At 32.5% G+C, this 12,902-nt stretch overlaps 1 protein-coding gene across 1 annotated transcript in view; it reads left to right on the top strand.

The window, feature by feature from the left end:
• Positions 1–12,902, top strand: part of RYR3 (ryanodine receptor 3) — a 196,389-nt gene that overhangs the window by 148,626 nt on the left and 34,861 nt on the right. Inside the window, exons 67-74 of the mRNA XM_054275545.1 lie at positions 8–248; positions 563–650; positions 757–849; positions 5,623–5,637; positions 8,639–8,809; positions 9,266–9,325; positions 10,479–10,610; positions 11,447–11,559. Of these exons, the coding sequence (XP_054131520.1) occupies positions 8–248; positions 563–650; positions 757–849; positions 5,623–5,637; positions 8,639–8,809; positions 9,266–9,325; positions 10,479–10,610; positions 11,447–11,559 (913 nt within the window). The remainder of the gene's footprint in view (positions 1–7; positions 249–562; positions 651–756; positions 850–5,622; positions 5,638–8,638; positions 8,810–9,265; positions 9,326–10,478; positions 10,611–11,446; positions 11,560–12,902) is intronic.

Raw genomic sequence — 12,902 nt, 5'->3', positions numbered from 1 at the left:
TGTATAGTTTATGCTCAACCCATCATCAGCAAAGCCAGACCTGATCTTCTCAGATCTCACTTTATTCCAACACTGGATAAATTGAAGAAAAAAGCTATGAAAATAGTGATGGAAGAAGAGCAACTGAAAGCAGACAATAAAAATGACACCCAAGAAGCTGAGCTACTCATTCTTGATGAGTTTGCTGTACTTTGTAGAGACCTTTATGCCTTCTATCCAATGTTGATACGTTATGTAGACAACAACAGGTAAAAAACCTAACAATTAAACTCATATTTATTACTTAATATGCTGGAATCTATGATCAGACAACCAGGAAGAACACAGTTCACTTAATCTTAGAGTGAGAATCAAATCCTACATGTTTTAGATTCTTAAATCTTAATCTTGAATAATTTAAGATTCTTAAAGAAAGATGTACCTTTAATTCACACCTTTTGCTCAGATGCAAATTCCTAGATTAACTAGAAAAATGTTACCTGATCTATTAAATAGGGATCATTATGTTAAACTGTCATCTTTTAAGTATCTTCTTTTAAATTTCTCTTATTTTTGTAATTAGAGCTAATTGGCTAAAGAAACCGGATGCAGATTCTGATGAACTCTTTCGAATGGTGGCTGAAGTTTTTATCCTTTGGTGTAAATCACATGTAAGATAAAATTTGCACTTTTCCTTTAATTTCATTATATTTTTAAATATAAATGTTGTACATGCAGATAAGTTAAATTTCTGGTGATTTATTTTTTTTCCTTTAGAATTTTAAAAGAGAAGAACAAAATTTTGTGATTCAGAATGAAATCAACAATTTGGCATTTTTAACAGGAGACACCAAGAGCAAGATGTCTAAAGTAAGTTAATAAAAAAATTGTGGATCAGGTAAATCAACACTGTGTGTTTATTATGTTGAAAGAAGGCTCTGAAAATCTACTAAGATTGCAGTTGCTTTGCTGTTAGAAGAAAAATAGTTTTGCTTCTTGATGACAGATGTGACAACTAATATGCAAAATATAGTCTGTGTACCTTAGAATTACTTACTAAATGTCTGCTAATACTCAAAGACTCAAGATTAAAATAAGTATTGATTTGAAAAGTTGCACACATAAGAAAATATGGGCTGTATTATAAAGTGTGGGTTATTGAAGATTCAGGAAAGAAAAAGGTGGACTATTTTATAAAAGCAAGTGAAGAAATATTGCCTCATCATTTTTGTACTATATGCGATATATTTTTATACTCTTTGCTCTGTCAGCTTTGATGGAGCACAGATCTCTTTACTTATACCTCTTTAAATATATAGTGTTGCTACATGTGCACCATTTTTCTTGTTTCTTATCAATTAAGACATTCATCTATTTTTTGCTGATTTTCAATATGACAAGATGCCGATATGATGGCTTCAAAGTACATCTTTTTACCTGTACAATAAGGAAATTGTCAAGGTAATTGTCAAAGGCTGCTTTGACCTTAGCTGAGGATATTGCCTTACTCAGCTTAAGCCAGATGAAGTCTAATTCCAAATTATTGTTGGTAAATATACTGAAGAAACCCTTTCTTTTATTCCTACTTATAATGATTTTGGAGTAATCCTATTCTGAAGGTGTGACAGAGAAGTATCATTTAAAGTTTTGTATTTCACTATATTTTGTTTTCCTGAAACCTAGCTACTGTAAGTCCATTTTCAAGCAATAGAGAACCAGATAAAATGTACTGTTACATTTCTTAATTATATTTAAAAATGTGTTTTAAAATGTGTTTAAAACCCAAGCTTTTTTTTTTCTTTTTTCCTATGAATTTTTTATGTTTTGAAACCTGACTAAGCTAAACCCTGATATTGGAATTTTTACAAGCAAAAATATTATTATCTGTTCATCATTAGTTCATGACCAGCTGTGAAAAACAAGTCCAACTTTATAAAGAATTCTGTATTTGGAGACAAGGAAATTTTTAACCTCTTTCTTGTTATTAAGATGCAGCTTATCAAAATTGTTTGATAGAATTGGAATGTTTGTATCATCCTTATTAACGAGACAAATAGTGGGCACATCCAGGCTATTTGAGGAGCAGTTGCACAATATAACAGACTAGAATATATAGGTCTGTACTTTTATCATATGGCAATCATTGCACACCCATTTATTATGTGTATTTTAACATTTATAATTACAGCTGGCCTGAGGAGATGAAAAAATAGATGTACTTTCATTTTTTAGACACCATAGATTAGAAACGGTATATTTAATCTAAACTGTGTCCCACTTCAGTACTGATAACAGGATAATATGAAGTAAAGTGTTAGTGCCATATTTTTGTCAGTCTGGCATGGCAGGAATAAAAGACAGGTCTTTACAAAATAAGGAATAGCTAGGTCTCCTACTGTACTACTTGCAGATTTACAATAGTTAGAGGATTTCATATTAGTATTTTCTGCAGGAATTTTAGATCTCTTCTTTGAGAGTATTTCAGTTGCACAGAATACATTTCCTTTGGATATACTGAGGTAAATCAGGAGTGGATTTTGATAATATCACAGGAATTTAACATCAATAATCTCTATTACCCAAATCTGACTTTGAGATTATATTTTCAAAAGCCTAATGTGTATATTTAAGTATGCAAATATAGTATGTATGAATAATTGTATGAATATATTTGTAACAGGGGTGTAGATGCATATGTAAATATGTTTTTATTCCATGGGTATATAGTACAGAGAGATTCTGGGGATTTTGTATGCATATAATTTTTTGTAAGCAAATCAATGGCAACTTATGGTGTTCCAGGACACTGTGCATGGTTATTGCTAATAAAGAAAGAAAGAAAATATTGTATTGTTCATGACTGAATATTTTATTAATATGATACTGTAATGGCAGGCATGATTGCAGAACAGCTGATATTTTAGATGCTTGTTTCATGATGACTTGAACCATGAAGAAATATATGAAGTGTCTTTTAGAAGGGTTGTATTGGTTTTCTATATCTGGTTTCTAAGCAGAAAATTGCTAATATTTCATAATATAAAATATAAGTGGTCCAAACCCAGCACATCCAATAAATTATAGATTTACATCTGTTTTGTTGGCTTTTTTTAAGACTGCATAGGTTAAAAGAAACAAGAAATTCTCTAAGTAACTGAATTTCAGGTTTTCTTGCAGGTTTGATATTTATTTCTATCCTTAGACATTGATCAGTAGAGGACATTACATTAGGGAACATTATAATTTCTTGCTTTAATGTTTATCTCAAAAAGTAGCAAGTTTACTGAATAATTAGCTCTTTCCTCTCTATCACTTATTCCTCTTTATTCGTATTATTTCTAGTGGAAGCAATCTTATCCAATATTTATCAAGCATGACAAAGTATAGAAAACTGAATAGGAACTTTGGCTATTGGCAGTGGGCCCAGGACAGAGCATTTTGTGATCCCCCAAAGGCGTAAGGCCCAGGCTGACCTCAGACTGCCTTAGGTAACAGAGACAGAGACTCAGTGTTGTTCCTGATAAAAATACTCGGGTGCTATCAGAGTGTAAGGTGTAGTATATCCTGTACAGAAGGTTCTATATCCTTACATGCCATAAAAGAAAGCAAAGGAGAAAGGAGTAGCATTAAGTTACTTATTGGTAGCTAATTTCCATGGTAACAAACGACTCATCATTAAAATCAAGAAATTAATTAAGTATCCATTGTATTTTTATTATACTATATTAACTTTGTTACTAGATTTTCAAATAAATGTATTAACAGCTGAGAATTTAATTTTTCTTTTCTAAAAATATGGCAGCAGAATGCTCGGAGGGGAATGGTAAGTTAGAGAACTTCCAGTCTGAGAGAGACTGGTAACTTAGATCACATTGAAATACCAGATTTGTGATAGAAGTGTTGAAATGGAGAATTTAAACACGTTCAACTCCACTAGTCTGTTATTTTGGACCCCTTCATAGGTTTCTTGATAAAATAGCCTTTTGGTTAAGAGGAAATGATGTCCTATAGTGTTTTTCATTTAACTGGGATAGAAGACTGAATGTATACATTCACATGTACATAATAATTGTGTAACATGTATGTGGGCTATTTTTCTGTGTCAGTTTTGGAATCTAAATGAATGTGTGGCTAGATATACACCTTCAGTTGCTAAACATTTACAAATCTTACTGGAGTTTTTTTTTTTTACTTGCCCTTATTAATTTTTATAAGCTATTCTTAAGAATAGATTGAGTAAACTTATTATAGAAGTTAGAGGCCATCATAAAATGCAAGTTCTTATTATGAAACACAATGGTTGTTTGTGCCCATCTGTAACATGTAGTACATATTGTTTGCAGATTTACAATAGTTAGAGGATTTTATGTTAGTATTTTCTTCAGGAATTCTAGATGTCCTCTTTGACAGTATCTCAATTGCATAGAATGCATTTTCTTTGGATATACTGAGGTAAATCAGGAATGGATTATTTTTATGGTCAGCTACAATAAATTAAATATAATTAACATTTCCTTATCTTTAGTGTATACATACATCTGTATATACCTGCTGAGCCATGTCTATGCAGCATCTACATATTTCACACAACTGAAATTTTAAATTAAAATTTGCTATTTGTTCAAGGTATTAAATATTATAAGATGCTAAGATTCTGACACTTAATTTGAATATTAGTCCTTTGCTTTTCTTTACTTGTACCTGCTTTTCTTACTATGTGATATAAATCGAGTAGGCTATAAAAAGATTTTAATACCTTGGCATCAACATTTTGAAACTTATTCAGGTATCACAAGAAAACGAAGTTACTTTTAGGGCAGAATGACAGAAGTGAGGGCTTGTATGTGTTTTTTTCTGCTTGTTTTTAACCAATAGTTTTCTATAGTATTTTCCTATGCCTGGTTGAGGATTCTGTTCAGTAATAGTTTATTTTATCTTACCATAAATAAATGGTTTTGTCATTATTTTCTTAATATTTCCTGACACAATTAAAATATAATGTTGAATATGGAATAGATATTTATTGGAGTGTATTTATAGTATTAATATAATAAATGGGAAGAATCCTCTCTATGTATGAGAGTTACAGCTGAGTTTATAATATTGTTTTCAAAATGGGTACTACTGAGAGATGCAAGCTGAAGTTTTCTCTCAGGCTGTCTTAGAAAGAGTAATTAGCTATGCAATGGGAAAATACATCTAAACACATTTTTTTCTCAAATATATTTTGGTGGGGAAAAGAGGTAGAAAGAGCTATTTTTGTGAAAATGTGAATATTTTTCATTACTGGATTATCCAGAGTTCCAGACACCATTCTTCTTTTAACAAAATTGGGAAGAGATGCAGTAATCAGTGTATTGATAGGTTCACTTACTGGGTGTCCTTAAATGTGAAAGCAACAAATGGAAGTGTATGGTAGAACAGCAATAGAAATTCAGAAGTTCAATTATTCAATAAAGATTAAGCTGATTTCACCAAGATCTCATTTGGTTATGCATTTACAATCTATTGTTTTACCTAGGAGCTTACTGTATTTTTACTGTCCTCATAAAGCTGAGTAAGTTTATAAGAAACTTGTAAAATTATCATCCTTTCATCTCTTTTACTTATGCTTTTTTTCCCCTTTATTTTTCTTTCATACAGGCCATGCAAGTAAAGGTACAGGTCAAAGTGCATGATGTGTCTTTGTTTTAGATTTAGAGACAATCAGGCTCCAAGCACTCCTTCCATTGATCATAGCAGTGGCGTCACAAAGTGAAGCACCACGTTCCACCTACTATAAATTTTGTCCCAGCTAAAGTGGCAGTCTTTGAACAGAGCAGATAAAATTCCCTTTGGCACTCCTAAATACTGCTTAATGTGAAAATGTACTAAAGCTACCTTTTAAAAACTATTTTAGATGTACATTCTGCCTCTGCTGTCCTTCTGCATTCTATTTTTTTGCTAAAATAGTGAAGTAGACATTGTAAAAGTAATGTCTAAGTGGAGTCATTAGAAAGATGTATTTGGCTTATAATATTCAAGAAGAATATTTGAGAGAAATGTGCTATAACCTCTACCCCATTTGTAGGTGAATAGAAGATTGTATTCAATCCAATAAGTTTAAATAAGATATACAGTTCAAATTCTAGCTTTTTCCAAAAGTAAAATGGTTTTTACTAAAGGTGTGAGGCATGACACAGCTTTAGAATAACACTTATTTCTTTTATGTATTTAATGTATTTGAAGATTTCTTTTCCTTCAGTGAACTACAGGTCACTTTCCTTTGCATCATTCATATTATTTTTTTAATATGAATTTCTAAAATAGACAAGTACTTTCTGACCTATGGTGCATTCTTCATGGGTGAAGTAGAATAAGCAGCAAAATGGAGCATAAATCCTTTCATCTTTCCCTTTACCCTGTGTGCTGAGAAGCATACATGATGCTGTGAAGAGCTTTTAATCAATTAAACTGGAGACATGAGTTAAAAAGGGAGAAGCTCTGTTAAACTAATAACCTGATTTCATGCTTTGCTATTGTCAAACTTTCCAGGTATACAGAGTAGGATTTAATGACTGACCTCATAGTAATCTCAAAGAACAGGAGCTCAAAGGGGGATGGAAATTCAGAAAATATTATATCTATAATCTTAACCAGTTTTAGCTGATTTTTTAGTGTAAATAAATTATTTCTTCCTTTTCATTGTGTATTTAGTTATTGTTAATCTACTAAAGAATCTTAATTGGTTTTTGGTATATGGATTTTTTCAGAAATATCCATTTATATGTTTAAATCCTCAGACAAGTAAGACTATTACATGCTTTTAGGCAACCAAATTATATCATCCCTCCTGTTGAGGTCCTTATAGCACAGTTAATTATTTAGGCAAAATATATCTGATTTAAAGCTCTTTACATATGCAATACAGGTATGGTGTGTACATGGGTGCATATTAGAGCTGAAAGAGACAAAATTCCATTGTCATTTAGGTTTCAGTCTGTGACTCTATTTATACATTTAGCAGCTGGAGAAGTGAATTCACGGGCAGCAGAATTTATGGCAAAGGCAGAATGGATCTTCTTTCCATGTTTTGAAAATTCTCGTTTTAAGGTTCACAATCTTATTAATTTCATATGAACATAAAGAAAATTGGATGTGCAAAAGGTCCACTGGCATAAAAGATGCAGAAACCAGTATACCTCCCATTCCTTTTTTTTCTTTTAAAAATATATCTGTTGCATATTTGGTTATTCCTTATTTAAGATGCATAGTGACGCCACTGGAGTACAGTGATACATTGTGGGATTTGTTTGTCTGCTGTCAATGTAGAGTACAAATAATGTCATTATTAAAGCCATTGCATCACTATTTCTAAGGCACTTTGAAAAGCAAAGCTTTGAGGCCAAGTACTCTCCTGCAATTGTTAGTTCCTTAAGAAAGGAAGCCACATCCATTGCGTGTTCCTTCACACTTCAAAATACTTAACACAAGCTCTGTACAGGGAGATTTCCCATCTAGAAGACAGAATTTGCCAAAATTTATCACCAAATAGAATATGTACAGCTGCCTTTTTTCTTCCAGTCATTACTGTGATAATAGTGAGGCATTAATTGGGAAATAATGAATTGCAATGGATTCTGCTGTATCCTTATGTGGAACTACACAATCTATTATAAGAACAGTAGTTTGTAAATCCTAATTGACAGAAGGGAAAGGATATGGAGGCTTAAATGAAAGCATTTGTAATTTTGTAATGTTGTACAAGCCTGGAGGCCTAGTCCTGAAATCTTATCTTAAGCAAAACTCCCCTTGAGTATAAGTAGGAGTTTAATCTGGGTACAGAATTCAGAACTGGGCTGTTTGATGTTGTTGCTGTTTACTGTGTGTTCATTAAGTATATGGGTCTGTTTGAAAGATTTTGGTTCTCTGTCTCATAAAGGAAAAGTTGGATGTGAAATATGTTGTACAGTGTCTGTCATAAGAAGATAGGGCAGATGTTACTCTGTTGTGCTGTTTACTTCTGTCTCTTTTGTTTTCCTATTCATGATGATATCCAAAGATACAAAATTTTAAATTTTTTGTCCCAAATTTATTCATATTATCCAAAGCCAAAGGGCAGCACTTTCCCAGAGGCACTAATTAATTGGCACTTTATAACATTGAATCAAAGCCTTTTAAATAATACTGTTTTTCAGATGAGACAAGTCAGGCAATATTCATTCATTCAGACCCTGGATAACTATCTTTATATAAATCTCTTACAAAAAGGTAAACATCCTAAATTTGTCTCTGTAGCATTGGACAAATAATAGTGTCCCCCTCCCCTGAGAATGAGTCAGCTTTTAATTGTAGGGTTGTTTCTGATTTGAAAGGTAAGATCCAGAAAGTATTGTCAAACTAATATGTATGAATGCACACAAAAGTGTGTGACTGCTATTACCACATTACTCTTACTGCATTTTCTGCACTGGTGCACATCAAAAGTATTCCTTTACATTTTCTGACCAAGCCTATAAACCCTTCCTCTTGTGCTGCATTTCTAATTATTTGTACTACATCAGGAACATAGTTTCCTTGGACCATAAGGGGAAGAGCGTGTTGGAGAAATGTGTGATCAGAAAATGAAAGTAATTTTTCTTTTTTTCTTTTCCCCCTTTTAAATTTTTTTAACTTATAGTCTGGAGGACAAGATCAAGAGAGGAAGAAATCAAAACGTAGAGGGGATTTGTACTCCATACAAACATCCTTGATTGTGGCTGCACTTAAAAAGATGCTTCCTATTGGTTTGAATATGTGCACTCCTGGAGACCAAGAGCTCATTTCTTTGGCTAAGACTAGATACAGCCATGTAAGTCTGTGCTTTTAATAGTTTTTAATGCAAAAATAAGCAGAACTTTCTAAAATTAATTTTGGAGCATAGAAATCTAAGCAGTCAATATGATTAAATATCTGTATGTACTATAAGCAATTATAGCTGCTAATTATTGTGCTTTTTTTTAAAAAAAAGTGTATATAGAGGAGCCATACTTTTCCTGTTATTTTCCATTTGTGTACCATATGCAGTTTTATATATTCATGTTCTTTTGCACCAAATACTGAACTACAATTAGTTAGCTTTAATTCCCTTCAAAGTTTAACCATTGTTTTATGGTTAAATTAAGCCTTTGCCCCTTCTGGCATCTTACATACTTTGAAAGCAAAGGAGTTTAAATTTCAATGTTGAAATCTAAACTGTTCTATGTTGTAAAAGTTCTTGTGAAATGAATCATAATCTGATCTGAAAAATACTTCTACCTTTCTACAGAGGGACACAGATGAGGAAGTCAAAGAACACCTACGCAACAATTTACACTTGCAGGAAAAGGTAATATAGAAAAATCTGTCCTAGATGCCAATGTGCACTTTCAAAACACTGAAGGTGCAATCATTTTTGGGGGATTTTTTTTGTGATACAGTAACAAAAATTATCCAGAAAACTATTAGAAACGTTTCCATTTTAAAATTATTCTTCCTGATATTTGATTGCAATAAAGGCCTTATTTGTGGCTTTGTATAGTATAGTAAAGTTTCTGGAAGATCTGTAGAATAGGACAAGTGTGAAGAATTGAGATACTAGTAGTCTTAAAGGTCTAATTACTTAGAATTCTAATTACTTAGAATTACAACTTGATCCAAGAAGAAAATAAAATTGAAACTCTACTACTTCAGTTTTTCTGCTTGAATCTAGCTTTCAATAATGATTAAATTAGGTGTTTCTAAAAATATATGCATTTTAAAGTGACTATAATAAAATATTAAAAGCTTTGTTATTTTTGCACTTGTGAGTTTTACAAGTACATTTATATTACTACAATTCATATGCTGAATACACAGTCAAAGGTAATACCAATATGGACTCCTCATCAATCTGTAAATTAAAAATAATTCAGATCATTGCCTACAGTGTTTGAACACAATAAAAGTAACTCACTTATCTGTCATGGAAGTTGACTGTCCATTTGCTATAAATTTATGCTTGCATATATTAAAATGAGCACAGGAAGTACTTTAATGTGGTTTTCCTATTTCTGTCTTTAAGGGAAAAAAAAAAAAGAAAAAACCAAAAACTTTGGCTATAACTCTTCACCTACTGAAATTCCAGCTGTCTTTTCCAGACTGCAAAAAACAGCTTTACACTCTCAGTACAAAGGTTCTGCAAACTGAACTCAATCCCAGTACTAAATCTGCTTCCTTATTTTAAATGGAGTTAAAAGGAATAAATAAGTTGTAAGGTACTTTATTTGGTTTAATGAAATAAAAATACAGAACCTTGCTTAAGAATTTAATTCAATTGTCCAATAATATGTGGAATCAATGCCATTTTTTGGACCAGCTAGCAGATGTTAATTTGGTCTGAAAGGGGACAGAAACTGAGGATATTTATAAGTTTCATTACTATACGATGGGAGTAGAAATAGTGTCAGTCAAATTCATTGCCTTCATTCAGCAGCTTACAAATGAAATATGTTGGGTTTCAGTCTGATGATCCAGCTGTGAAATGGCAGCTAAATCTGTACAAAGACATTTTAAAGAGTGATGGACCTACTGACCCTGAGAAAAATGTGGAGCGTGTGCAGAGGATATCAGCTGCTCTGTATCATCTGGAGCAGGTAAAAAGCCAAATGTCTATAGTGTGTTTATTTTTGAAAAAAAGAGATTTTTCCTGGTAGAGATTATTTCAAGTACAGTGACTACCATCATTAAAGTGTCCAGATAAAACTTAGGGGTTTGTACATGTGTGCATGCAAGTACCCATGCACATACAGATGTGCATATATGAAAGTTTTCAATGTAATCTGTTGAGGTGCCTCCATTTAGCTGCAGGGAAAGCTCAGGATATATTTCTGCAAAACTGCATGAACAGTCATATGAAGTAAAGCACACAAATTATCTCCATGCTGTAGCAGAAAACCATTTTGATTTTAGGAAGAGATGTTTACTTGTGCACTTATTTTTAATATATTGGTTTAGCCTGTCTCCAGTTTCTGCAGCATAGGATGCTGTAGCAACTTTTGACTTGCTTGCCTGTTCATCCAGTTGATGCAATTCAAATAAAGGAGTTTGTGCTCTTCTTACATGAAATTAATCCATTCCATTTACAAATTATATAACACAGAAATATCTTCACGTGAACAACTGAATATGCATTGTTAGAAACAGAAAAAATAACAACTTTTGAAATTTACCAAGTGGTCCCATATGAGGTATTCTAACATCTTCAATATTCTTGTCTGAGTTAACGGAGAGATTTCTATATGGAAGGTCCCCAGTATTTTTCTTTATCAATAAAAAAAATAAAGCCCCAAAAGAACATTTTTATCAGATGATGCAGAGCATTGGTAACATTTTCTACTTTGCTAACTAGTTAACCACTAGCTGCATAGAAAATTTTTTGATGAAAGTTAAAAAGTTTCCATTGCATATACTAGAAGATATTTTCCTATAGGTTGAACAACCACTGAGATCAAAAAAAGCTGTTTGGCACAAACTCCTGTCAAAACAACGCAAAAGGGCTGTTGTTGCATGTTTCAGAATGGCACCATTATACAACCTGCCAAGGTAAGTGGCTGAAAGGTTTATTTCTTCACAACTTTTGTTTGCATTGTTTACTGAGTGCAAACACTGCTTGTGTGTTTACCTAGGTGTTTGTTGATTGTTAGGTGTATGTAATTTTAAGAGACAAGAATTGATTAGTCATCAGCTAATTCCTCACAGGAGCAAAATAGTCATCTCATGGCAAATAACCTGAGTGGGAAAACACCCTAAGAATTACATGCTTCATTTTTGTCATTTATTCTGTATAGTTCCTCAACTTATCTGTGAAAACCATTCAGATGTTGCTGTTTCTGTCCATTTTTTGTCTCTGATTTGTTGCTCTTTTTACTCTTTATTCTCCTGTGTTTTACTCTTTATTCTCCTGTGTTTTGTCTTTGTTTTTTTTTTTTTTTTTAGTTTTGCTCTTCCTCTCCTCTTGCATGAACACTTCATGCTCTGTAGCTTGTCTGGGCCAATCTTCAGCTACTACATCAGAATGTTATATGAATTAAAGTGACTATTGGGATATAACAATGATATTTTAGACTTCTGTTACTCTGCTTCTTATTCCAGTTGAATGCATATACCACTAATTCCAAAATAAAATGCATCCTGTGCCTGGATCCAACTACAGCTTTAAGCAGAGTAATAAGATGGTATATCACTGGAGTAACTTCCTTTACTCTGTTTCTTCTCAAAAAAACTGAGTTTTATTCAGATAAAAGTTAAGCACATGTTTAATTAGGTTTGCTTCTCTCCTTCTGCAATTTTTCACTTTTTGTGTGTAATATTATTAGTCAAAGATTTTTGCCAAAGTCTTTAACTGAAGGGTTGTGTTGGATTTTAAAATCCATTTATTAAAGCAAATTTACATACTTGCTGTAAAGGTCTTTAGCTGAAGGTCTGTAGCTATGCCACTGACACACCTGAGGAATATTAGGTTTGCACAGGAGAAATACAAAGGCAGTTTATACCATAAAAAGCACACAACCTTCCTTTACAAAAATGAGTAGTTCTAGACTATAATAACTTCTCCAAGTTATTATGCTACCACCAGGCCGTCTTTAAAGAACCAAAAAATGGAGAGGATTAAATACAACATAAAAAAACACCCAGAATCAATCCTTGCATCTTCAAGAGCTGTGTTTGGCAAAACAAGAGGAAGTGGTATGAAGAAATACCATTTCAGTACAACCTTTTTGTGAGCAAGTTTTTTTTTCACAACCATATTCTGTGTTTGTAAATTCTTAAAATGTTTAGAATAAATGCATGACCACCCAAATGTTAAAAGGGCTCCTCCTTTTTTTGCCTTACAAAGCACACGCTTTTATTTTTTATATTTGAGGTTGACAGAACACTTGCCAAGA

The sequence above is a fragment of the Melozone crissalis genome, unplaced genomic scaffold (genome assembly GCF_028551555.1).
Source record: "Melozone crissalis strain CALT ecotype California unplaced genomic scaffold, PUWL_Pcris_2 ptg000018l_1, whole genome shotgun sequence".
In the NCBI taxonomy this organism is placed as follows: domain Eukaryota; kingdom Metazoa; phylum Chordata; class Aves; order Passeriformes; family Passerellidae; genus Melozone; species Melozone crissalis.
The sequence above is the reverse complement of the archived record's forward strand: the minus strand, read 5'-3'. Positions and strand labels throughout refer to the sequence as shown.